The sequence below is a fragment of the Ipomoea nil genome, unplaced genomic scaffold (genome assembly GCF_001879475.1).
Source record: "Ipomoea nil cultivar Tokyo-kokei standard unplaced genomic scaffold, Asagao_1.1 scaffold1421, whole genome shotgun sequence".
In the NCBI taxonomy this organism is placed as follows: Eukaryota; Viridiplantae; Streptophyta; class Magnoliopsida; order Solanales; family Convolvulaceae; genus Ipomoea; species Ipomoea nil.
The window spans coordinates 6,576,900-6,601,472 of NW_017617849.1; the positions used below are offsets into that span (position 1 = coordinate 6,576,900).

General features: G+C 37.1%; 3 protein-coding genes across 3 annotated transcripts; 2 read left to right on the top strand and 1 right to left on the bottom strand.

Moving 5' to 3' along the window:
* Nucleotides 1-527: 527 nt before the first annotated feature.
* On the top strand, nt 528-3,126 carry LOC109188417. The gene is made up of 10 exons (XM_019339083.1): nt 528-819; nt 927-986; nt 1,285-1,332; nt 1,471-1,603; nt 1,699-1,775; nt 2,016-2,114; nt 2,202-2,272; nt 2,359-2,449; nt 2,529-2,635; nt 2,912-3,126. Exons 1-10 carry the CDS (start codon nt 574-576, stop codon nt 2,916-2,918), a joined length of 939 nt encoding a protein of 312 aa, XP_019194628.1. The 5' UTR covers nt 528-573; the 3' UTR covers nt 2,919-3,126.
* Nucleotides 3,127-13,929: 10,803 nt separating this feature from the next.
* Nucleotides 13,930-16,356, top strand: LOC109188416 (ammonium transporter 1 member 2-like). The gene is made up of 2 exons (XM_019339082.1): nt 13,930-14,414; nt 14,980-16,356. Exons 1-2 carry the CDS (start codon nt 13,982-13,984, stop codon nt 16,080-16,082), a joined length of 1,536 nt encoding a protein of 511 aa, XP_019194627.1. The 5' UTR covers nt 13,930-13,981; the 3' UTR covers nt 16,083-16,356.
* Nucleotides 16,357-19,230: 2,874 nt separating this feature from the next.
* Nucleotides 19,231-21,394, bottom strand: LOC109187265. Its single transcript, XM_019337435.1, has 2 exons — nt 20,954-21,394; nt 19,231-19,879 (listed from the first exon to the last, which is right to left on the bottom strand). The coding sequence occupies exons 1-2, from the start codon at nt 21,302-21,304 to the stop codon at nt 19,382-19,384; spliced, it is 849 nt and encodes a 282-aa protein (XP_019192980.1). The 5' UTR covers nt 21,305-21,394; the 3' UTR covers nt 19,231-19,381.
* Between the last annotated feature and the right edge of the window lie 3,179 nt (nt 21,395-24,573).

Sequence of the window (24,573 nt, forward strand, 5' to 3'; positions counted from 1 at the left end):
CACTTAAATAATTTAGAGGAAAAAAGTGCTATAAGTATATAACTCAGGGGGAAAAAGTGCCATTTTCCCTTAAATTAAATATTAATTATATATAATGTCTATATATATATCACACGAAATATTTACTATATTTAATTATTTAATTATTCTTTTATTACCTAATTTATATTTATATATTATTAATATCAATATATACATCCATATATATTGTGAAAGTGCATTTTTATTTTTGTAAATTTGTGTAACATCAAGTATTGTCACTCTCTTTTGTTTTAATGATAAAATATTAAACTAAACTCTTTAAATGTTGGTCTAATGGTTAAAACACAAATTAACTAAACAAGATTGAAAGATCAACTCTTGTATAACTAGGCAATCCCTTAGCATAGTAAAATTCATTGTAATTTAATTATTTTTATTATGAATTTAACATTTTTTTTTGAAAGGAAAAAAATGCCATGATTTGTTTTTTTTTAAAGGAAAAATAATCATCTTAAATAAACTGATAAAACAAAAAAACTGGCAAAGGCTCTAGTGGCAGAGAAGGCTTCTTGTTCCCTCTAAAAAATCCCCATGGCTTCTTCTATTCTTTCTGCTGTCCTTCGTCTTCATCATCGGAATCTTCCCAACTATCTCTCTCCCCATCTTACCCCTACAATCTCCCACCATGCCCCTTCTCTTCACTGCTCTGCGCCACTTTTCTACATTAATTCTCTCAAATTCTTCAAGTCCTCAAGAACGGTCCCGTTTGCTGTCACAGAATCCGACTCCCCTAAATCCATCGAACCCGACCCGCAGGCACTTCTTCAAGAAGTTGCTGTAAGCTCAAATGCTCATCCATCCTTTCGATGTTAATTCCTTTATTTTTTTTTATTTTTATTTTTTGCGTTGATGAAGCTATTGCTTGTGTTTTATTTTCCTTTCAGGACAGTTTTGTTCTCCCTGCGGATTATTTCTCTCGGCTGCCTCGCGATCTTCGTCTCGATGTGAGTTTAGGGTTTTGGGCTCTTAAAGCTTACATTTTTAACAAATATGAAGTATTGTAAATTGGAAATGTCAGTGTGAAAATCATGCTGGCAGAAATTGATAGACTGATTTTATTTTGCTCCAGCATCATGAGTTTTTGTATAGTTATTGAAATGTCAAACTGACTATATTATGCAAGACTCTAGTGGTGTGCTTCTAATTTACCTCAGTTTGAGTGTTTCTCTTGGAATGGTGGGGGGAATGGAAACTAACCAGTTTGGTGATTTCTAACTTGTGGAAATTTTCAATGGTATGAAGTTGAATGATGCAGCCTTTGATCTTTCAAATGGTCAAGTTAAAACTGAGGTTAGTTATCGATACTATTATCTTTAATTTTACCATTTGTATTTATTTTTCTTAACCACCTTCGGTAAATTGTTGAATTGGATGCTTACTAACTAAATGAAAAATAAAAGTTGAGATCTTTGAAGTAAACTCTTACAGTGTGGTGAAGATCTCGGGGAGACATTGCTAAATATAAGTCGAGCATGGGAACAAGCTGACACATCAACATCCACAGCTTTAATGAAGACGGTTCCTCAGCTGGCAGGCTCTTTGACCGGTTATCAAAAATCAGGCAAGAAATTCAGACTACAGTTCTAAGGCTTTGCTTTTACAAGCATGTAGTTATTTAAAAATGAAATAGCTGAACTTTGTTTTATTGTTAGTTAGCACTTGGAAAGCGCATATTATCTGCTGGAAGGAGGTTTCAATCCATGGGACAGTATGGTCAGGGTGAAGTGCAGCTGGTAGTGTACTTACACTTTATTAATGCTTTTATGTAAATATCAAAGTTTTTTTTTTATTTACCCCTAACACAAACCCCACACTGTTGGAATACAAGAGCAAAATTTCATTATGTGAAGCAACACAATTTAAAGGTGTCCAACACATTTAAATTGACTCTTTGCTAAAGTTTACACCTTTAACATTAATTATCGTGGAATTAGTCATTTATTTGACACCTTTGAATTTATGGGTGAATATAGATTGCTAAAGTGATGATGAGGAATGGAAAGCTCTTGTCTGCAAGTCCAGTATCTGGAGGCACTGATGAAGAACCAAAGCAACAAATCCGGACCTTTAAGGTAGTTAGGGTGTTACTTTTGAAGTTGGGATAAAGTTTTCTTGCTCTTAGGGGAACATTTGTGAGAGAGAATATTTCTATGGTGCAGTTTGGTGAGCTTCAGGTTGCACTGACTTCAGAAAAAGCGTACATTGGAGCTGCTATTGGTGCTGTATTTGGGTAACTGTTTCATTTTCCGTCTAAAAATAGTACGAGAATCATCATCATCATCATCATCATAATTATTTTCTATCTTCCAAATATAGGGTTCTTTCTTGGGGATTAAGCCAAGGTGTTGCAAGTATACCTGAAAGCTCATTGCAGTATGCAAATGACAATGCTTTGTTACTTGCTAAGGTAACATAACGTACAGGGTAGAAGAAGCCTTTTACTTTGTTCTATAATTTGGCATTTATGGAACTAGTTTCTTTTGCAGTCACTGCGTGGATCTCTTCTCGTACTTTTCTATTCCTCTACAGCCTTATCCGCTTTTGCTACAGTGGGACTTGTTTTACTTGCCGGACAACTTAAGTCAAGCGATAAGTAAGTGCCATCTTTGCCTAGCCACTTTCTTTCTGTTATAAAACTGCCAGACTATATTTCACCTGGTCTCATGGTAACAATATTGGATACAATATTTCATCGACCATATCCAATGCTCATAGGTAGCATTTGTCCTTCCAATATAGAATCTTGGAATACATTCATCTCATTTGGCAATGAACTCATTTCCTTTCCATACTGATATCCTTTTTATAGGCTGTCATGTTCTAGTTATGCTAAGACTATATTCCGTATCACCTGTTGTTTGAATGCCAGGGAATGACCCATTGGCGATGGAAAATCTAACATGCTACTTTTATAGAGCGGACTCCTACAAAGACTTGAAAATGTCGAGAGATTTACAAGTTATTGGTTTGATGGCTGTAACTTGTAAGCTGTCAAGAATTTATGTATATTAAATATCTCCCAGTTTTTTTCATAATCCTTTTGAACAGATATTACATCTTTTTAGTCGAGTAAATCGTGATAAATATGTAAATGTTTACATCAGAATGCTGATAAGTTATCTAACTCTCCCTAGTTGAATGTGTAGAATGAGTTGGATTGTTATATCAGAGCTGTATTTCGGAATAATTTTTTTGTGCAGTTAGCATCCTGGATGGATACAGTTAGTTTCCCAAAAACCCGTTACTGGATAGTTGTTCACAACTTTGACTAGAACAGGTTTAAGTTTAGATAGCCCCGCACAAGCTTAATTCAATGGTTAAATAGACAATATTTGAGAGAAGAGACTAATATTCGAAGGGAGAAGTGTCAAATAGGCCCATGTACTATTGTCAAGTGCTCAATTCCCACCATGAACTAAATTAAAGGCTAATTAACCACACTTACCTATTAAATTTGTTCAATTAGCTTAGTGCTCAATTCCCACCATGAACTAAATTAAACGTTAATTAACCACACTTACCTACTAAATTTGTTCAATTAGCTTTTTTTGCAGGTAATTGACTTTTTTTTGCAGGTTACTAATTCAATTATTAAAAAATAAAATTCAAAATAATTTAAAAATTATTTAAAAAAAAAAAAAAAAAAAAAAGAATACAGCCTTCCCCTTTTCAACTTGTTTCCTTCCCCTTTTCCATCCATAGTTTCGTAGAGAAATAGTGGTTCTCGCTTTCTGTTTCCAGATCCTGTTGCAAATCTTGTTTTTAATTGTGCCATTATTTAAAACTGACTAGTAATCTTAAAAAAATAAACACTTGCAAAAATATTTGAGCAGGAATTTTTGAGGGGTTAATGTTCTGTCTGGGCAGTTTGTGATTTGAAGTTATTTGGTGTGGTTATTTGGTGTGGTTGAATTTTTATGTCAATGTTTTGTTTAACATAGTTGTGTGCTCATATATGACTGTGTTGTGGTTTGGATAACATGCAGCAGCTTGTGCCAAGCTTACCAGACTGGATGAGTGGAGGTTGTGGCATCAATAGGGTACTGGAATTGGTAACTTTGAAATTTACGAGCCTTTACCTGGTTAAATTGTTATGCACAAGGGATCAGATGAGATTTTGATGGATAGCTGGTTGGCAACCACCGGCTGTCCGGCGAGGACAGCCGGTGGCTGTATTCTTTTTTCTTTTTTTTATTTTTATTTTTATTTTTATTTTATTTTTATTTTATTTATTTTAATAATTAAATTGGTAACCTGTTGTTAACCTGTAAAAAAAGTCAATTGAACAAATTTAACTTGTAGATGTATTTATTTGACACTTAATTTAGTTCGTGGTGGAAATTGAGCACTTCACAGTAGTAGGTGGGCCTATTTGACACTAGTGCCAATATTCGAACTTCGGTGACGGCATTGCAAGTCGGGATATGAGGGCCCTTGGGGTTGGGATTAAATCTTTTGGAAGAAGGTTTAAGTTAGTGATCCTCAATACTACGTATTGTTACTTTTCGTTTCTCAAATATAAATTAGTGATTTTTTTTTTAAAAAAATTATTTTGCAAATTAAGAGACGAACTTCAATAATTAATTGGTTTAATTAAAAAAGTAAGTAGGTCCTTTTGGGCTAATTTTATGTTCTGTTTAGAAACTTAAAATATGAGTTTTGAATGATATTTTTTTTAAAAATTTCATGTTTATGTAATCAAGAAAAATTTTCATTCTAAAAGTATTATCGCAAATAAATAAATAAAACTCTTAGAATAAAAATGGCTAAGTTGACAATTATCAAATCTTTGTTGTCAGTGTGGTTCCCTGTTTCACCAAACGATACAAAGAAATGATGTCATCGCAAATTAATTAAACTAAGTCGCATTAATTAAATAATATAAATTAAAAAAGATGATAAAAACAGCATCATCATTAAATCGTAGTAACAACCAACCTACCAGTCTCAATATTTTAGTTTAAGTGACTGCTAGTTGTTTGAGAAGCCATGAGCCTTTGCCAGTATTTGACAACCTCAACTTTTATATATATATATATATATATATATATATATAAAAGATGACAAAGAAACACATAATTACTACCTGCACTAGATAAATTATATTTTTTTATAATAACCATAAATTATAAAAAAAAAAAAAAAGATAAATCATATTTAAAAAAATTTTATGTAATAAATTTAACTGAAATAATATTGACAAAAATTAAATTCCTAATTTTCATGTATAACCTGCTTAACTATCCTTTCGGGGCACCTCAACTTATATTTGGTCATTACAAATATTGTCCCTCTACTTAACTATAATTATGGACAGTCAACTTATAAGTTATAAACAGCCATACGGGGAATCTTTAGTGTCCAGGATTCCCATGACGCACGCAATAACGTGGACTATTCGCTGCCTCACGCTTCTCTATATATTTTATACAACATACCAAAATTTAAACTACTAAAAATATAATAATGTGTGCATCACTCACGTAAGCTCTGCTTACATTCTGGTTTTTCAATCAAATCAAATAAATGTTTTTCTTTTTCTGTATATTTTAATTTTTACCTATAAGATGCATGATAATTGATTCTTAACAAGGAGAGGTATGAAATTGATATTATTGTAAAAGAAATTAAGAAATTTATAGACCAATGAGATACGTTTTACAATATATTCTTTATCAAGAAGTTAAGTTTTGATTGTGTTGTATAGGTGTTCATAAGGTTGAAGTTCAATTATTGTTTTTTTTTTTGTTTAATACTAAAAAAATTTCAATTGCATGCAAGGTGTATGATTCGATTCTTATCAAGAGGAGGTATGAAATTGGTATTATTATTGTGGGCAAAACTTGTATACTATTGAGGTGTAGCATGCGATTTACTTCCACAACAATACTCTAGGACTGAACTGAGGCAGCGTGGGAGCCCTTAGGGTTGCAGTTTAATCAGTTATTTTATTTTTATTATGTACTATAATTTTTCAACTGCAACATGCAAGATGCATGATTCGGTTCCTATCAATAGGAGGTATAAATTAGTTTTATTGATCAAGACATATATAAGCTCCAAATGGTTACGACTTACAAAGTTAAAAAGTAACAATTATGCAACGAATGTGGTGGTCAAGGAGTAGAACATAATTTTTGTATTAGAAAGTTACGAGATCTTTCTGATGTGGTTTGCAATGCAAACTATTACATAAGAACAAGATTTATTTAGAGTACACCCTCAAGTAGTGGTTATTGTATGTTTCTCTCATCATTAAAAAAATAAAATTAAAAAGAAAAATAACACTATACCACTATAATGTATGTGTAAATTTTGAATTTTAAACTTTAAGATTATAGGAATAGGTGCTGTTTGGCCATTCTTGAATTATATTCTAGAATATAATGGACTGTTATCAAAGAATCATTTAATGTGATCTAACGTGCCAAATGAACTTAACCAACTAGATCAGGAGTACGTCGCTAGTGAGTGTGGACCATTGACACCATGTACTATATATTTATGGTATTACAATTTGAAATATTATATGATCTAGCTAGCAGGTATAACCGTATTAGTATATAAGATTGAATTTTGATGATGCTATTCAATATTGCAGTTGATATTCATAAAATATTTTTATCGAATAAGAGTTGAGTATTAAAATATTTTACAGGTTAATTGTACTTTTTGTTCTTCAGGTATAAATCAAGTGTAAACTTGATCTATAATTATTACTATTAATTGTCTCGTGCAATGCGCGAACTATTATTAATTTAACAAATTTATCAATTAAATTTTTGACATTCTCTAAATTAGCAAACAAAAGTAATGGTTGTGAAAATAGACAAACGTATTTGAGTTCTTGAGTTCAGAATTAGTTTGATTAAAAATGTAAGTATAACTATACAATGTAATATTTAATATTTTTAAAAGTTTAATTATGCAATTATTATGTTGATTTTAAAGTTTTTTTTTTTTTTGAAAGGAGCCGTCATGGCATTTATTCAAAATACTGCGAAATAATGTGAGGCGGAACATAGTCCCAATACATAATAGCAGGCTGACTAGAATTAGATAAAGCTAAAGTATGAGCTAAATAATTCTCCGATCTAGGAATGTAAATAACTGAACAATAATTAAAAGTAACGATACGCGCCCTGCAGGCATCTATGGCATAGCCAATATACGACCGGAGAGAGGTCGCTGAGTGTGAGAGGTATTGTTGTAGTGTCAAACCATCCGTGAACAATTGTATAAAGTGATCTCCACGAGTCCATAACCATGATAGTGCTTCCTTACATGCAAGTGCTTCAGCCATAAGAGGGGACTGACAATCTGGCAATCGTATAGTGAAAGCCGATATATATTCTCCTTCTCCAGTCATCAACACTGCCCCAGTAGTTGCCGCCCCCGTGTGTCGCGAGAAACTGGCATCGAAATAACATTTGAGCGGCACATGAGCCTCCGGTGATGGCAGTGTATCTTCGGCCATGCGCAACTGGCGCGGTAAAGCCGGCACGGTAGGCTGTTGCGACGGCATGGGAGTCCGGGCGGAATGTGCTTGCTGCCATGCACGTACTCCGGCAACGGCTGCGGCAATAACTTTTCGCGGGACTGCCCCAGTAGTTGCCGCCCCCGTGTGTCGCGAGAAACTGGCATCGAAATAAAATTTGAGCGGCACATGAGCCTCCGGTGATGGCAGTGCATCTTCGGCCATGCGCAACTGGCGCGGTAAAGCCGGCACGGTAGGCTGTTGCGACGGCATGGGAGTCTGGGCGGAATGTGCTTGCTGCCATGCACGTACTCCGGCAGCGGCTGCGGCAATAACTTTTCGCGGGCGTGGTAGGCATGCATCCCACACCGCTCCGTTTCTGGCTCTCCAAATGTAATATAGAATTGCAGCTGCGTGGATAATTTGGTTAGTGTCTAAAACATTCAATAGTTCACTAAACCAATCATAGAAAATATTTGTGATGTTGATGGGGATTGGAAGGTGAGATTGGCTCCAAATGGTCTTAGCATAGTCACACAATACTGGAGCATGTATTGTGTGTTCATTTGCCATTCCACACATAGCACATGTTGGTTGTATATCCACTCTCTTTATAATTAGATTTGTCGTGGTGGGGAGAATATCATTCAATGCTCTCCATAAGAAAGTTTTCCATTTGGGAGGTACTTTGAGCTTCCATAGGCCTAGCCAATTATCAAACCCGGTTGTAGTATGCCCATAATCTCCAATAATAGCTCTGTATACATTCTTTACTGTATAGTTTCCTCCCTAGTCCCCATACCAATACCACATATCGTCATAGTCTGGTGATATTGGTATTTTCAAGATCCGGGGTATATCAATGGGGTCAAAAATATCTGTCAATATATCCGGATCCCAAGTCTGTGTCTCCGGGTCTATTAATCCCTTGACAGTCGCACCACTCAAGTGCACAGGCTTTTCTGTGTGAATCTTTGGCTCATGTTGGTCCTGCAACCATGGGTGGTCCCATATTAAAGTTGTATCCCCATTTCCAATTCTCCTCCTGATCCCCCTACATACCATATCATGGGTTGCGCCAGCAGAAACTTGGGTTACTCCCGACACATGCATCATAAAAAGTCCCTTTAGGATAATATCTGGCTTTATAAACTTTTGAAATCAGAGATTCAGGCTTAGTGAGTAACCACCATGCTTGTTTACCCAACATTGCCACGTTGAACGCATGTAGCTCCTTGAATCCCAAACCCCCATACTTCTTTGGTATACACATCTTATCCCAGGCTTTCCAATGGATGCCATGGTCATTCCCAGATCCCCACCAGTAACAATTCATGGTTCGCTCAGTGGCTGTACATATCCCTATTGGCAATAAGAACACGCTCATCGAAAAAGTAGGTATAGCTTGAGCCACACTCTTTAATAAAACTTCCTTACCAACCTGTGATAATAGTTTCTTATTCCAGGATACAACTCTTTGCCTGATCTTGACCTCAATATACGAGAAAGCTGCCTTTTTATTTCTCCCTATAAAAGAGGGTAGCCCCAAATACTTCCCATAGTTGGGAGCTTGGTTCACACCTAAGATATGTGCCACATCATTCCTGTCATCATCCCTCGTATTCTTACTGTAACAGATGCTTGATTTATGATAATTGAATACTTGGCCAGATAATCTTTCATATCGTGTTAAACACTATTTAATCACCTCAGCTTCGTGTATTTTTGCCTTAAAAAACAACAAGCTATCATCAACAAAAAACAAATGGGATATAGGTGGTGCACCTCTCGCAACTCTACAACCATGAATTTTTCCTTGGGTCTGCGCCTGTTGTAGTAGCAGTGATAGACCTTCTGCACAGATAATAAAGAGGTACGGGGATAAACGATCACCCTGTCTAAGTCCACGCGTCGGAGTAATAGGCAAACTACGAGAGCCATTCAGTAAAATATTATAAGACACAGTGGTCACACATAACATAATTAGCTCCACCCACCTACCATCAAATCCCAACGCCATCAACATATTACGTAGGAACGACCATTCCATACGATCATATGTCTTTGCCATATCCAATTTTAACGCACCCCATCCCGTCATACCACACTGCTTTCTGTTCAAAAAGTGACCAACTTCCGCAGCAATCAGAATATTATCCGTTATCAGCCTGTCAGGTATAGATGCGCTTTGCATATCAGAAACAATCTCATTCATAAGGGGTTTCATCCTGGCCGAGATCATCTTTGCCATGACTCTATAGATCACATTACTCAGCGCTATTGGCCGGAGATCCGAGACTAACTCCGGAATCTTTTTCTTGGGGATCAAAACTATATCAGTATCATTCAAATTAGCTGGAAAAGAACGAGTATTCAGACAATTCACAATAAAGTCTGACACATCCTCACCCACCACATCCCAATAATTCCGATAAAAGCCCGAATTCATTCCATCCGGACCTGGTGCCTTATCAGGAAACATAGCTGTCAACGCAGCCTTGACCTCCGTTCTGTCAAACGGCCGTAACAGGTCATCATTCTGTGCTTGTGACACCCGGGATAAAATACTTGCATAAAATTCCGTATCAGTCTCAGTCTGACCCGTAGCAAAGATACGCCTGTAATAATCAACTATAACAGTCCCCATAGCCTCTCCCTCCACCCAATTCCCATCATCATTCATAATTTTAACAAGTGTATTCTTCTTTTTACGGTGAGAAGCATACCTGTGATAAAATTTCGTATTTGCATCCGCTCCCTTCAGCCATGTTTTGCCCTTTGTTTCCAATACGCATCTTCCTGTATTTCAATCTGAGCCAGACATCCCTCCAATCGCTGGTATTCTGCTAATGATGCCTGATCCATACACCCCCGTAAACGCAATTGCTGTTTACGAAGATTCATTGCCTGTTCACCAAACTTATGAAATCTATCTCCTCCCCATCGTGATAATCTGTCTCCACAGAGTTGAATACAACCCTGTAGCCCCTTATTCCTCCCTTCTACCCAGGCCTTCTCCACAACTCCCCTGCAACCCTCATCATGTAGCCAAGCCATCTCAAAACGGAACCTTCGTCTCATTCTATTCCGTCTTTCCCGAAGATTCAGAATCCCAAGGAAAAGAGCAGAATGGTCTGATTGTCGGGTCAGAATGTTTAAGACACTGGCATCCCTAACCACGTCCCGCCATTCCTGTGTTACCAGCACCTTATCCAGCCTCTCTTCAATCCAGTCCACAGTCTCTTCACCCCTCTCCCATGTATACGGGTATCCCTGTATTGGCAACTGGGCCAAACCACACTCGTCGATGTGATAATATCTAATAAGCTCCCATGACTCATTCCGCCTCCATCGCTGTGCAAAACCATAGAACCCCGTCATTCTCCACTTATTAAATCCTGGTATACTCACCTCTATATCCACACGGTTCTTTGAGTAGCTCAACAAACTAGCCGTATTGTTTTTCCTCCACAGTAGCGCCATACCACTTCTCACTCCTACATTGTCAACATAAAAAAGGCCATCAAACTCAATCTTCACCCGGAGTCTCTCTGCATGATCCCGGGCTACCATAGTCTCCATTAAAAATACAAAATCGGGTTTCTTACGGGACACCATGTCCACAATTTCCTGAACTGTCTGTGGATTACCCAAGCCACGACAGTTCCAGCTCAAAGTACTCATTGGTTCGGGCGGGACTGGGCACCAGTTCCCGCCATATGCAAGTTTTTTGAACCACTATCCACATCCGTTTCTCCACCATCCTGGCCCACCACCGCACGGCGGCGTTTCGAGGAGGCCACCACACCCTCCGCTACATCATCATCCGAAGCCGACATCCGTATATCACTCTGGCTATCATCGGAGGAGGCTGTTCCCTCCACTCTCTGGCGATAGCCATTAGCCGAACCCGCCCCCTCTACCGGTGGTAAAAGCCATGCCGCACCAACCTGCCTGGGACCCTTATTCTGCCCCGCTCTCATCCACGGTCCATATGGATAGAACTCCGGAGTGAGACCGGACACTCGTGCTTTCAAACAAAACTTCTCCAGCTGGCCAAGCATCCCACAATAGAAACAAAAATTATGTAAACGCTCATATTTCAGATTAACCCATCCCCATGTTCTGTCCCTACGAATCAACTTCATACGCCGTTTCAAAGGTTTGTCCACCGGTACCGCCACTCGGACCCGATAAAAAATCTTTACCGGTCCACCAACCTGTCAGTTATCACACTGGATGAACTTCCCAACATAATTCCCAACCTGCTCCAGAATCTTATTATCAGTATATCCAACCGGTAGATCGTAAACCTGCACCCACATATCTACAGTATCCAATTTTACCTCCCCCGGAAGCATTCCATCCGGAACCTGTCTGCATACAAGAGTATGATTCTCGAAAGACCAGGGCCCCTCCTCAAGCACCCGTACCATGTCCGTTTCATGATAAAAGGCAAAGAGAAACAAATTCGCATGCATCTCCGTAACCCTCATTCCCATGACCGGCATCCAAACGGACGCAAGCACCTGCCGCATATACTCGACCTTAATAAGTTTGGCCGTCAAGAACTTGCCCACAACAGAGTAAACCACCGCTGGATCGCCAATCACCGGCTGCCCTACCCCTTCGACCATCACCCCTTCTTCTTCATCTTCTAGAACCAAATCGGCCCACCGCTCTGCCATTCTCGCCACACCACCGTCATGCTGCTGTCGTGTGGGAGATGCCATGCTGGTGTCCTCCCTGCCGGAGACTCGCCGAGATCGTGTTGAGTGCGCTCGGAAAACGTAAAAGAAAACCCTAATTGGGAGAGATGGAGAGAAAACCCTAATTGGGAGAGGGATACTATGTTGATTTTAAAGTTTATTGTTACTTGTATTATTATTTGAATTTGATTTTTTTTAAAAAAATGAATTTGAATTTGAAATAACTACTTTAATTATATAACTAACGTATTCAAATAAAACTTGTAAATAAAATAACAGGCGATATTTGTCGAAAATCTCCACCAAGAATGAATAAGATTATTTATGTAAGCACTATATTTATTTTATATCTAATTTCTCATCTTTATATATGTGCAGTCAAATTAATTATAATTGAGGTTTAAATGAATATATACACAAATTATATTAAACATAAAACTTTACCAATAAATTTGAACACAACAAACTTTTTTTCATATTTCATTATGCTTTAATATATATAAAGATAGAGATAGAAATAGAGCTATAATAATAAAATATAATTTATAAAATATAAATACACATAATAATTTCAAAAAAAAAATATGTATAAATACATCTACCCACACAATTAATGCATTCATACTTGCTAATCTTGTTTCTATAAAAATGCATTCACATTTTGGAGGGAAAATTTTGTGGCTAGATTATGCTTTATTATATATATATATATATATATATATATATATATATATATATATATATATATAAGTATAAAGTATGTATAAATACATCTACCCACACAATTAATGCATTCATACTTGCTAATCTTGTTTCTATAAAAATGCATTCACACTTTGGAGGGAAAATTTTGTGGCTAAATTATGCTTTATTATATATGAAGATAAAGATAAAGATGAATTGTAATTTTGACTTTTTTTTTTCTGTGTAAATATGTATCATCACACTACATAGGTATATAGTTGACTCTTTTTGAAAGCAACAAATTGAATTCATTAATAATCGCCCAAATGAACGATACAGGCCGGTAGCACAGTTATGTAGTGTAATTGACTCTTAATTAGTCATAAAAGTGATTATTTCTCGATGATAATCTCAATTTTTTTAACAATGATTCCAACTACAAGTCTTACATCCGTTAGGTTGGGCTGCAAAGTCAAATTATCACAACACTAAATTGTAACTTATTAATCATTAATATCAAGCAACTTTTTTTTATCATTAATTAATATTGATTATCACATCTCATTTCACAAATTTCTACGCGATTATATCATCTCCTCGCTAGTTATGCGGCAATTGGGCAAAAAGGACCACCCTACTATTGGCAATAGATTCTTGGTCACCTGTTGTATATTCATATTGGATTCTTTCTCCTTTTTTTTTCTTTAATTTTTATATGAATATGCATCTGAAGACTTTTAAGATCAAGAAATCTAATCTAAACATTTTCTGATTATATATATCCCCACTCTCTAATGATGATTAGGACATGGTAATTTTTTTAATAAAATATCGGTAATTATTTTATTTTTTCACTTGCTCCGTTGCTGACATATGTAGATGTCAAAATCATGTAATTTTTCAAGCCAAACAAAGCACAATAAATTAAATTAAATTAAATTAAATTTGAACTTATGAATATAATGATGCTATAAAAAGAATGGCCGCCTCTCTATATATATAGCCGCAATAGAGACAGACTTTTTCATATTTAGTTCCACTTCCAAAGCCTTTAATTTCTTCGACAACTATGGCCTCTTTGAGCTGCTCCGCCTCCGAGCTCAGCCCACTTCTGGGCGGAGCCGTGAACGCGACGGGTGCGGCGAACTTCATCTGCGGCCAGTTGACGGCCTTCTCCGCCCAACTGACGGCCACGAAATTCGCGGTGGACAACACGTACCTCCTCTTCTCCGCCTACCTGGTGTTCGCCATGCAGCTGGGGTTCGCCATGCTCTGCGCCGGCTCCGTCCGCGCCAAGAACACCATGAACATTATGCTCACCAACGTCCTCGACGCCGCCGCCGGCGGCCTCTCCTATTACCTCTTCGGCTTCGCCTTCGCTTTCGGATCCCCCTCCAACGGCTTCATCGGCCGCCATTTCTTTGGCCTCAAAGACTTCCCTTCTCCTGCCTCTGACTATAGCTACTTCCTTTATCAATGGGCTTTTGCCATAGCTGCTGCAGGTACAACTAACACTGCCCAAATTCTACCTCTTTTCCACTTTTTTTATTTTGTGAATTTTCCATGGTGCCCGGTACATATGCCAATAATGGGTCACCATAACGGTGGTTTAGGCGACTGGCCGACTAGGCTGTCTAAGCACCGTCCAGCACCATGGATTGCCTAGGCTTCCTAGGCACCAAGTCTTAGTCGGTCATTTAATTATTGTTCTTTTTTTTTTAATATTAACTATTATCAGTCTTAAAATTTTGTCTAGGCACCCGCCTAGGTGCATCCTGAACGTTCAAGGAACGACTAGCGATTTTTTTAGTGATGATGTCAATTTGAACTGGTCACGCAATTGAACCAGTTCTGAATCGACCTTGAGTTTAGGTGTGGACCACTATGATCCCGATAGTCTTAAGCCCATTAACCATATACTGAATACATTTTTATCAAGACACTATAGCAACCATTCCTTTTTAGGTTATTTTTCTTCATTTTAATATATATATATTTTTGTCCTATTTTCTTTGTTTGTTTGGTTAAAAATGCTTGCAAATTAAAATATTTATTTATTATGTTCAGGAATCACAAGTGGGTCCATAGCAGAAAGAACACAATTCGTGGCATACCTCATCTACTCTTCATTTCTGACCGGTTTTGTGTACCCAATAGTTTCGCACTGGTTCTGGTCTGGTGACGGTTGGGCCAGCGCATCAAAAACTGACAACGATCTTTTGTTCGGGTCTGGAGCCATTGACTTTGCCGGTTCAGGGGTGGTCCATATGGTGGGAGGGATAGCCGGGCTATGGGGGGCGTTGATTGAAGGCCCGAGGATCGGCCGGTTCGACCGGACGGGCCGGTCCGTGGCGCTGAGGGGCCACAGCGCTTCGCTCGTGGTGTTGGGCACTTTCTTGCTGTGGTTCGGTTGGTACGGGTTCAACCCCGGTTCGTTTTTAACTATATTGAAAGCGTACGACACCGACGCCGGTCCATATTACGGCCAGTGGAGCGCCGTGGGGAGGACGGCCGTGACGACGACGTTGGCGGGGTGCACGGCGGCGCTCACGACGCTGTTTGGGAAGCGGTTGTTGGTCGGGCACTGGAACGTGATAGACGTGTGCAACGGACTCCTCGGCGGATTCGCGGCGATAACTTCGGGGTGTTCGGTGGTGGAGCCGTGGGCGGCGATCGTGTGCGGATTCGTGGCGGCGTGGGTTCTGATAGGGGCCAACAAGCTCGCCGCCGTCTGCAAGTACGACGACCCGCTAGAGGCGGCTCAGCTCCACGGCGGCTGCGGTGCATGGGGGCTAATCTTCACCGGTTTATTCGCGAAAAAGAGCTACGTCAACGAAGTCTACCCGGGGCTCCCGGACCGGCCTTACGGGCTGTTCATGGGCGGCGGCGGAAAGCTACTGGCGGCACAGATGATCCAGATTGTGGTGATTTTCGGGTGGGTTTCCGCCACGATGGGGCCGCTGTTCTACATGCTACACAAGCTGAAACTGTTGAGAATCTCGTCGGAAGATGAGACCCATGGAATGGATCTGACGAGGCACGGCGGGTTTGCATATGCGTACCACGACGAAGACGACCAGTCATCACACTATCCGGGAATCAAAATGAGGAGAATCGAACCGTCCAACACTCCCACACCGGATCACAACTCCCACCCGTCGGCGGTATGACGACTGGCACCATGCATGGACCACACCAACCAAATTACTTTCTATCATATTACAAAGCTAAGTGTGCGTGGTTTTTAGTGTAATATATACTTTAATGTAGCAGGTTTGTCTGGTTTGGTTTTTGTGGTTTGTCTGGTTTAATCATGAGGTGCATGTATCCTTCACTTCTTGCTTGTAAGTTGTAACATGTACATAATAAGTACGAGCCAATCGAGGATGTTTTATTAGGTTCAATTCAATATAATGGAAAGCTTGTAGTTGCTGTCTGAATGTATGTTCTAGAAGAAATTGACTTTGTAACTTTATATAGAAAATGTTGGACGGAAACCAGTAAATGGTCAAGTGAAGCACCTTAATTATTTCTAAAAAATGTGGTGGCATTGTATGAAAAAGAAATGAAGTTGCGCCTCAGCAAGCTATAGCTTTTGATTTTTGGCGTAGTAGTAATCATATCGTTTGATCTAAGAATTAGTTATAGCTTATAATAATGTTTAGTGTAGCTTTAGAAATGTATGTGGGCAAGTGCATGGACAGCATCATATATCCTCAATGCCATACAGAGATTTGATTCTCATCCAATTGCGCTGCTTCAGATTTGTATGTATGGTGAAATCTATTAGTTCAACCGAATCAACTGAAAATATGTCTATTCTATACAATTTAGGCTATTCTATAAAATTAAATTAAACTTATTCCCAACAGCTCAAGTAATCATGCATAAACAAGGTAGCTACAAATGCTACATTTAATTTGGGTCACATTTGCCAAATGTTCAAGACACCTTTTGATTATCCCAATCTCAAGTGTTTGTTAAAGCCCTAGGTGTAAGGACCTTAGTTACTAAAGATGAGCACACCTAGTCAACAATAGACGCAAATGACTTAGTACGTACCTAACATCAAACCAAGAATAGACACACAGGATGGACTTGGAAGCTCAACTCATTCCTAGCTAGGCTAACTAGGATAGGTGCAAAAGATTTGGTACCTGACGCCTAATCGCAAAGAATATATAGATATAGAGGACTTGACACTTAACACCTATTCAAATTCAAAGATGAACTTTAAGGACAACCATCCAAGCCACTCATCCTTGGCCAATTAAATCCAACACCCACACTATATGCCGATTTATTTGTTTATTCTCCAATAATTTCTTTCTAACACCCTAGCTACCCACCCTCGACTCTCTCTCTCTCTCTCTATATATATATATATATACCATTCCCAATTTCTTTAATATTTTCTGAATTATTAACACCACTTTCTGTTGTCCCTATTGGAGGTGGAGGACAATAGATTGTGTTGGCGTTTATCTCAGAGTTAAAATGGCCGTCCAATGTTGCAGCTCTGAGCTGTCACTGTTAAATAAAAGCTGGTTGTGTGGAATATGAACCAGTGCGTTCTTGATGGTTATCAGTTATACAGGAAGGAATCCACTGTTTGGATATGATGCTGTGGTGATTTCTTGGCCTCTAACTCCTTTTTTGGACCATACCGCCCCCCATTTTTCTCACCCACGAAAACCAAAATTCTCTCATCTCGTGGGGTTCAAATCCCGACAAGATAGTGGATGAATAAATCACAATGACTGAACGACCCATTATGTGAGAGGAACGTAACAGTGTCTAGTGGGTGAAACACTCACACTACGACAATGCCCACAATATAATCTATCACTCAGGAACAAACTGAGTTACCCGTGCATGCTACTACCATTCTTCTTTTCATCCTTGTCTACTTCAACCATAGATTAATAAATAAAAGCACAAGTTTGAACCCCAAAACTTAAGGGTCATTTACCGCTCTTGCTCCAGAGACTGGTGAAGGAGATAAATGGCAGGACGTGCAAAGTTTACGAAGCTATTTTAGGTTGGTTGACCAGCTGAACTGTCAAGTCCAACATTTTGCATAGAGTTAATACCCAAAATAGTCCCTCGACTATGTCGTAATTACCAATTTGGTCCTCGACTATCATTCTTATCCAATTAAGTCCTCAACTATACAATTTTTACCCAATTTAGTCCTTTGTCAATTTGACTGTTTGTTGACTGTCAAAAGTGGAAATAAAGTTGTAATTTTACAAGTTTTCTCCTTCCTCCTCATTTAGCAGCGCCAAACCATGTAGCAATAAGCTCCGGTTGGGTTCTAAACCTGTCAATATCGAAGTAGTGGTTATGCATAGGATAGCCCATGAATTTGATTTCCAACGATTTTTTGACGATCGAAATCTGATCGGAGTGTATTGCTGCATGGTTTGGCGCTGCTAAATGGAGAGGAAGGAGAAATCTTGTAAAATTATAATTTTATCACGACTTTTGACAGTCAACAAACAGTCAAATTAATACAGAGGACTAAATTGGGTAAGAATTGTATAGTTGAGGACTAAATTGGGTAAGAATTGTATAGTTGAGGACTTAATTGAGTAAAAGTACATAGTTGAGGACTTAATTGGGTAAGAATGGTAGTTGAGGACCAAATTGGTAATTATGACATAGTCGAGGGACCATTTTGGGTATTAACTCTTTTGCATATAATGGTAAGTATTTGGCCCTGATAATGCCATTAGGTGTGTCCAGCCTCGGCATATTATACCATGGACCAGGCCCACCTTGCATTGTGGACCCTGATCCAAAATGGCATTCTTATTATGTGTTTGCATTTAACATATTATGTGCCTGCAGTTAATAGATTATGTGTGTTAACTACAAACAAATAATATGTTAACTGCAGACACATAATATGTAGTTAACATATTATGCGTCTATAGTTAACATATTATATGTAGTTAACAAATTATGTGCCTTCAATTTATTTACCAGCACATAATTTGTTAACTGCAATCACATAATATGTTAACTATAGACACATAATTTTTTAATCAGGATCTACCGTATAAGGTGGACCCTGGTCCATAGTATAACAATTGTCCAGCCTCCTGACAATTATTTTTTTGGGTCTAAATTTTTGCTAGATATATCATATATGTCTCAATAGGGGACTTACATCAAAGTAGACCTGTCCCTTGAGGCCACACCATTCCTATCTAAACTTGTTAAAAACTCATTGTCTTTTGGTCTTTTGTCTGTTTGGTTCCCTTTCGTAGTTTTCTCTAGATCTCTGGAATTTGTGGCTAGAAAAACATCACATGCATAAATTGAACGTGGAACCATAATTGACATTTAATCTTTATACTGTTATTCAGATTTTGAATTTGGCCATAACTTTACACGCTATGTGAACTTTGTGAAGCATAGTGAGAGTTACAATACAGTTGCAGATAAGAACAATGCAGTAGAATTACAATACCTTTGTCCAGGATCCCAAGAATGGGAAGACCGCGATGAGTAGCCTCAACAGCAATGGTGTTTCTTTCTTGCTTATTCTCCGGCTCAATTTGCCTTCACTCCGCAGTCTGGTTGTTTTAGGCGTTTTGTTTGCAGATGTAGTCCCTGGGTTATCTAGTTCATCCCATCCACCAAAATTTTGCGTCGTTTTCGCCTCCTTTTCATTTGAAACATCATTTGATCCATATCCCCTAACTCCCTTCCCGCTCTGGGTATTTTGTTCTCCCTCTCTCGTTCTAGCATTGGCTTTGGCTCTGGCATATGGCCGCTTCCTTGTCCTGGACTTTGGTCTTGCACGGTCATAGGATGTTCCTGAAAATGCATCCATTATTAAAGAAAGAGAAGATTGGGCTAAGGGTAGCACCAATGCCATTATAATTGTATTTGTCCCTGTTCCTAAAAGCATTGATACGAGAACAGCTGGAACCATCCAACCAAAGGCTTGGAGTACCTGTAGAAACTCCAATATCATCACCATATGATATATGTATTGAGCATTATCACTTGTGTGTGCAGTGCAATAGAGTAATCTACCAGAGTTGCTACAATAACTCAAGACAGTTGATTGTGCAAAATATCGGGATTCTATTAACTACTTAGAAGTCATAAACTAATAATAAGCAAAAGTCAAGAAAGTTGTTTCAAGTATGATCAACAGAACTGCAACAACTTAGAGAATGTTCTTGGGCTCCCATCAATGATTTAATGCTCAATCACCAATTACTTGTTTTACATTGCACGCAATGTCAATGAATGCGTTACTGAACCCAAATAAAAACTCAAGTACAGATTTCACCAATAAGCCATGTGGGAACCAAAAAGGCAAGAGGAAAAAGAAGACACTAGAAAAGATCAATCAATAGGTTGTGCCACAACGAAACATTGATGGGCTCATTGAAGGTCCTAAAAGCAATCTGGGAATGCTAGAGCCTTCACCATTCATTTAGTGTTCAAGGCAAAAGTTCTGAGCATCCATTAACCTATATCAACTAACCTCAAACAGTATGATTCTGAGCTTCCCTAAATCAAACAGATCAAACGTGTTTCATTTTCAGCAATGGATAAATTTTCAAATCACATGCTATATAAATGGGCTCACTGAAGGTCCTAAAAGCAATCTGGGAATGCTAGAGTCTTCACAATTCATTTAGTGTTCAAGGCAAAAGTTCCAAGCATCCATTAACCTATATCAAGTAACCTCAAACAGTATGATTCTGAGCTTCTGGCACATGCCTTCTACCCTAAATCAAACAGATCAAATGCATTTTCTAAAGACAGTCTACATTAGTGGCTTAGTGCATCAACAAATTTGGCTCAAATGGTATAGTGATATACAACCTTATGATCATTAAAAGTTGATAGAGATGCTGCCTAGTATGCACTACACTCATGTATATTAAAAATCCCAAATGCAAAATTTATAATTTATGATTACTTTCATCTTTGTTTATTGAAAATTGGAAAAAATAATGAACAGGTGAAAGCTAAAATAATGATAAAAATCTTGAAAAGATAACGCTTTTACCTTGAATATCCAAGAAAAGCCAATGGAGCCCTCTAATTCTCCAAACCCTTCAAAATCTTCATATTCATCATCAAAGCCATCGCCCCGGGAGGAGTCATCATCGGACCACCAAATCCTCTGCTTGGTGGCGGCACCGAAACCGAATTCCGCATCTTTTTCGCCGCCGTTAGCTCGGAGCTCCTCCTCGTCAAATCTGAACCGTTGCTGGCCATTTCCAGTTCTGCTCTCCCACCTGGAGCCGCCGCTACGGCCGCCGTTCCTGGCTGAGAAGCAGCATACGGTGCTTGATGAAGTGCGATTGAGAAGAGCAGTAGTAGTGAGGGATTGAAGCATATGAGTTGTAGTCACCATGGAAGGGAACCCCCGTCTTTTACCAAAGCCAATTCTCTGCTCCAAAAATATTATTCATATCCACAATTTTTCTAATCCAATGCAAATTTCATTAAAATTTTAGGGTGTGTTTGATTCATAGTGAATTTATTGAATCTTTTTAGTGAATTTATTGTTTGGTGTGGTTTATAAACTATAAACTGTCTCATTTAAGAGAAAATAGCTAAATAAATTTTTAAATTGTACATCAAAAATCAATTAAGTTTTTAAATTTTTAAAAAGGGCAATTAAATATTGAAATATGTTATTCTTAGTTAAATAAGTTAAATTTATCGATAACTTGTAAGTTATCGATCAAATTATACCGTTATTTATTTTCAATCCGTTTCATTCTGAAGAAATGTTACTGAAAAATTGATCATTGACCAAATGATTGCCTTTTTCGAAGAAGGCGACCACAAAATGTCGACTTTTCCAAGAGAATGTGACCACAAAAGATTGCCTTCTCCCGAAGAAGATGACCAAATGGTGGCCTTCTCAGAAAGAAGACTATAAGTAGTTGGGGCTAGAGATTCGTCAGATTTTTTGCCATAATAGGAATGACCGCTTATAACAGGTTGGTAATGGGTTAGTGGATTTAGTTGCACGAAAATAACATATTTAAGCGTTTAATTGTACTTTTTTTAAATTTAAAGGTCTAATTAATTTTTTGTGTAAAAGTTTATGGACTTATTTGAGCATTTTCTTTAAAAAAAAATAAAAATTTAAATAGTGATTGTGAATTTTTATTTTCATAAAATTAATAATAAACAAGATAATTAGAAATGTTATACTCCGGTAATAATTTGAAGGATGTCGTCGAAGGATTGTAAGAGTTTTCATAGATATTTTGTGAAATTTGAGTTGATTTCAGCAAAGGTTTCTTAATTTTTTTTATAACAATTTAAAATTTAATTCTAAATTATCGCTTTTACCATTTAACATGTCAGATTATTATTTTTTGGACATTTTTAGTTATTCTCATGACTTTTCTTATTATTAGTAAGAGATTTTTGTCTTTTCATGTATTCTTTTGTTATTTTGCCGGTTTCAACCGGTTTAATTGGTTTAGAACTTTAGGTAACCTCTAATTTTTAGTAACCATTTTTTTCAATCCAGTTTTAGTAAAGTCATAAACCAATTAAACCAGTTGAAACTGAAAAAATAACAAAAGAAAAATATGAAGAGACAAAAAAAAACGTCATTACTAAAAATATGAAAAGTCATGAGAAGGATTAAAATTGTCCAAAAAATAATAATTTGGGATGTTAAATGACAAAAATGGTAATCTAGAACTAAACTTTAAATTATTACCAAAGACAATAAATCTATGGTTGAATTAATTTTGTGAACGTTGGTAGGCCGTAGGGGAGTCCACCTTGTTTAAGGATTGTCCTCAAGCAAGTCTTGCCACTTTGTCGAGATTTACCCGCACAAGCTTAACTCAATGGTTTAGTGGACAGTATTTGGGACAAGAGATCAAAGTTTGAACTTCGCCGGCGGTAGTGTGAGAATTATATCCAAAGTTAACAGATTTTTTGTGCGCATTGACATTTGGCCCTATCTACTGAACCATTGAGTCACCGTAATTTACATCATCTCACATGTTTTATCTGATCGGAGTGTGGGGGCTCTTAGGGTTGGGGATTCAACCTTTTGGACAAGAGATAAACACGAGGACTGGACACTTGATTAAGAATAAATCACATATAGGACTTAGTCAAGGACAATGATCTTATCCAAGACATATACTGAAGGTCTTTTGACCGTGTTTAATTCTATATAAATACTAGTTTTTTACGCGCTTTGTGCGAATGGGATAATGCCCAATAATTATTTTTAAATAAGTATTTCAAAGTATATCAATGCAATATTATATAGGAGATGTTCATGCATAGGTAAATAAATGGTGAATTTGTTTATTTAAATTGGTAATTTAAAGTAGGGAAAATTGTAATTTATGCCCCTCATAAATAGACCAATTATTAATGTTACCCCTGAATTATTAGTGGTGTAAATGTTACCCCTCAATTTTCAAAACGTGACATATATTGCCCCTCCCCTGAATTATTAGTGATGTAAACGTGGTTACCCGTCGTCTTTCTTGTTCGAAGACCACATTTTTTTCCTCAATTTTTCTTTCTTCGATTGTTCTCATTCCGTCGACAACAAATTTTTCTCCTTCTTCATATTAGGGGAGGGGCAATATATGTCACGTTTTGAAAATTGAGGGGCAACATTTACACCACTGATAATTCAGGGGTGACATTGATAATTGACATATTTGAGAGGGGCATAAATTACAATTTCCCCTTTAAAGTATATAAATGCAAGATAATATATGAGAGATTGATTATAATTGTCACTAAAATAAATGTTTGCAATTTGTTGTAGCTACTAATTTATTTAATTAATAAGAGTAATAAAGTGTCGTATATACTTTTCTTCAACAATAATGAAATCAATGATTTTTTTAATTTCAATTCCTTGTTGAGACAAATTGTTTTGAGAGTTTGTCCATGACAATTGCTACAATTGCTGTCATAGAGGATGATAATAAATTATTCAAAATATATGGTTAAAATAGATATTAATATAATGATATAGTAAAAAAGAAGACAATGAACATATAGTGAATATAATAAATTAATAAATTTGAAGGTAAGGAATCTTTGTAGAAAATAAAGATAATATAACTAATGAAACTATATTTCTTTTAAGTTTTTTATGATGAATAATTTTTTTTAAATAAAGCATTATAGACATCTAATTCTAAATTAATTAAATACATATGTATTATTTTTTGTTGTAGCTACTAATTATTTAATTAATAAGAGTAATAAAGTGTCGTACATACTTTTATTCAACAATAATGAAATCAATAATTTTTTAAATTTCCATTCTTTGTTGAGACAAATTGTTTTGAGAGTTTGTCCATGACAATTGCTGTTAATAGAGGATGATAATAAATAATTCAAAATATATGGTTACAATAGATATTAATATAATGATATAGTAAAAATTAACTTACAAATTTCTTTAGAAGTTTTCATGCATTGATAAAATTTTGATGTGTAAACTTGTTCAATTGGAGCTAGTATGATGTTAATATTGTCAATTATTTGGAAAATGATCCTACCGTTTTAGAGTCCATGTGTAATTGTATTTATGATCAACAACTTTGTAGTTAGGCCGCGTAGGTCTGACAATGATGTAAGAACAATTTTGCCTGATAAAAAAATAATAATATA

Coding starts and splice junctions, on each gene's coding strand:
- LOC109188417 (XM_019339083.1), top strand. CDS start 574: ATGGCTTCTTCTATTCTTTCTGCTGTCCTTCGTCTTCATCATCGGAAT. Junction 820..926: donor CACTTCTTCAAGAAGTTGCT/GTAAGCTCAAAT, acceptor TTTTCCTTTCAG/GACAGTTTTGTTCTCCCTGC. Junction 2,450..2,528: donor ATGCTTTGTTACTTGCTAAG/GTAACATAACGT, acceptor TTTCTTTTGCAG/TCACTGCGTGGATCTCTTCT.
- LOC109188416 (XM_019339082.1), top strand. CDS start 13,982: ATGGCCTCTTTGAGCTGCTCCGCCTCCGAGCTCAGCCCACTTCTGGGC. Junction 14,415..14,979: donor TTTTGCCATAGCTGCTGCAG/GTACAACTAACA, acceptor TATTATGTTCAG/GAATCACAAGTGGGTCCATA.
- LOC109187265 (XM_019337435.1), bottom strand. CDS start 21,304: ATGGTGACTACAACTCATATGCTTCAATCCCTCACTACTACTGCTCTT. Junction 19,880..20,953: donor GCTTTTCTTGGATATTCAAG/GTAAAAGCGTTA, acceptor GAGTTTCTACAG/GTACTCCAAGCCTTTGGTTG.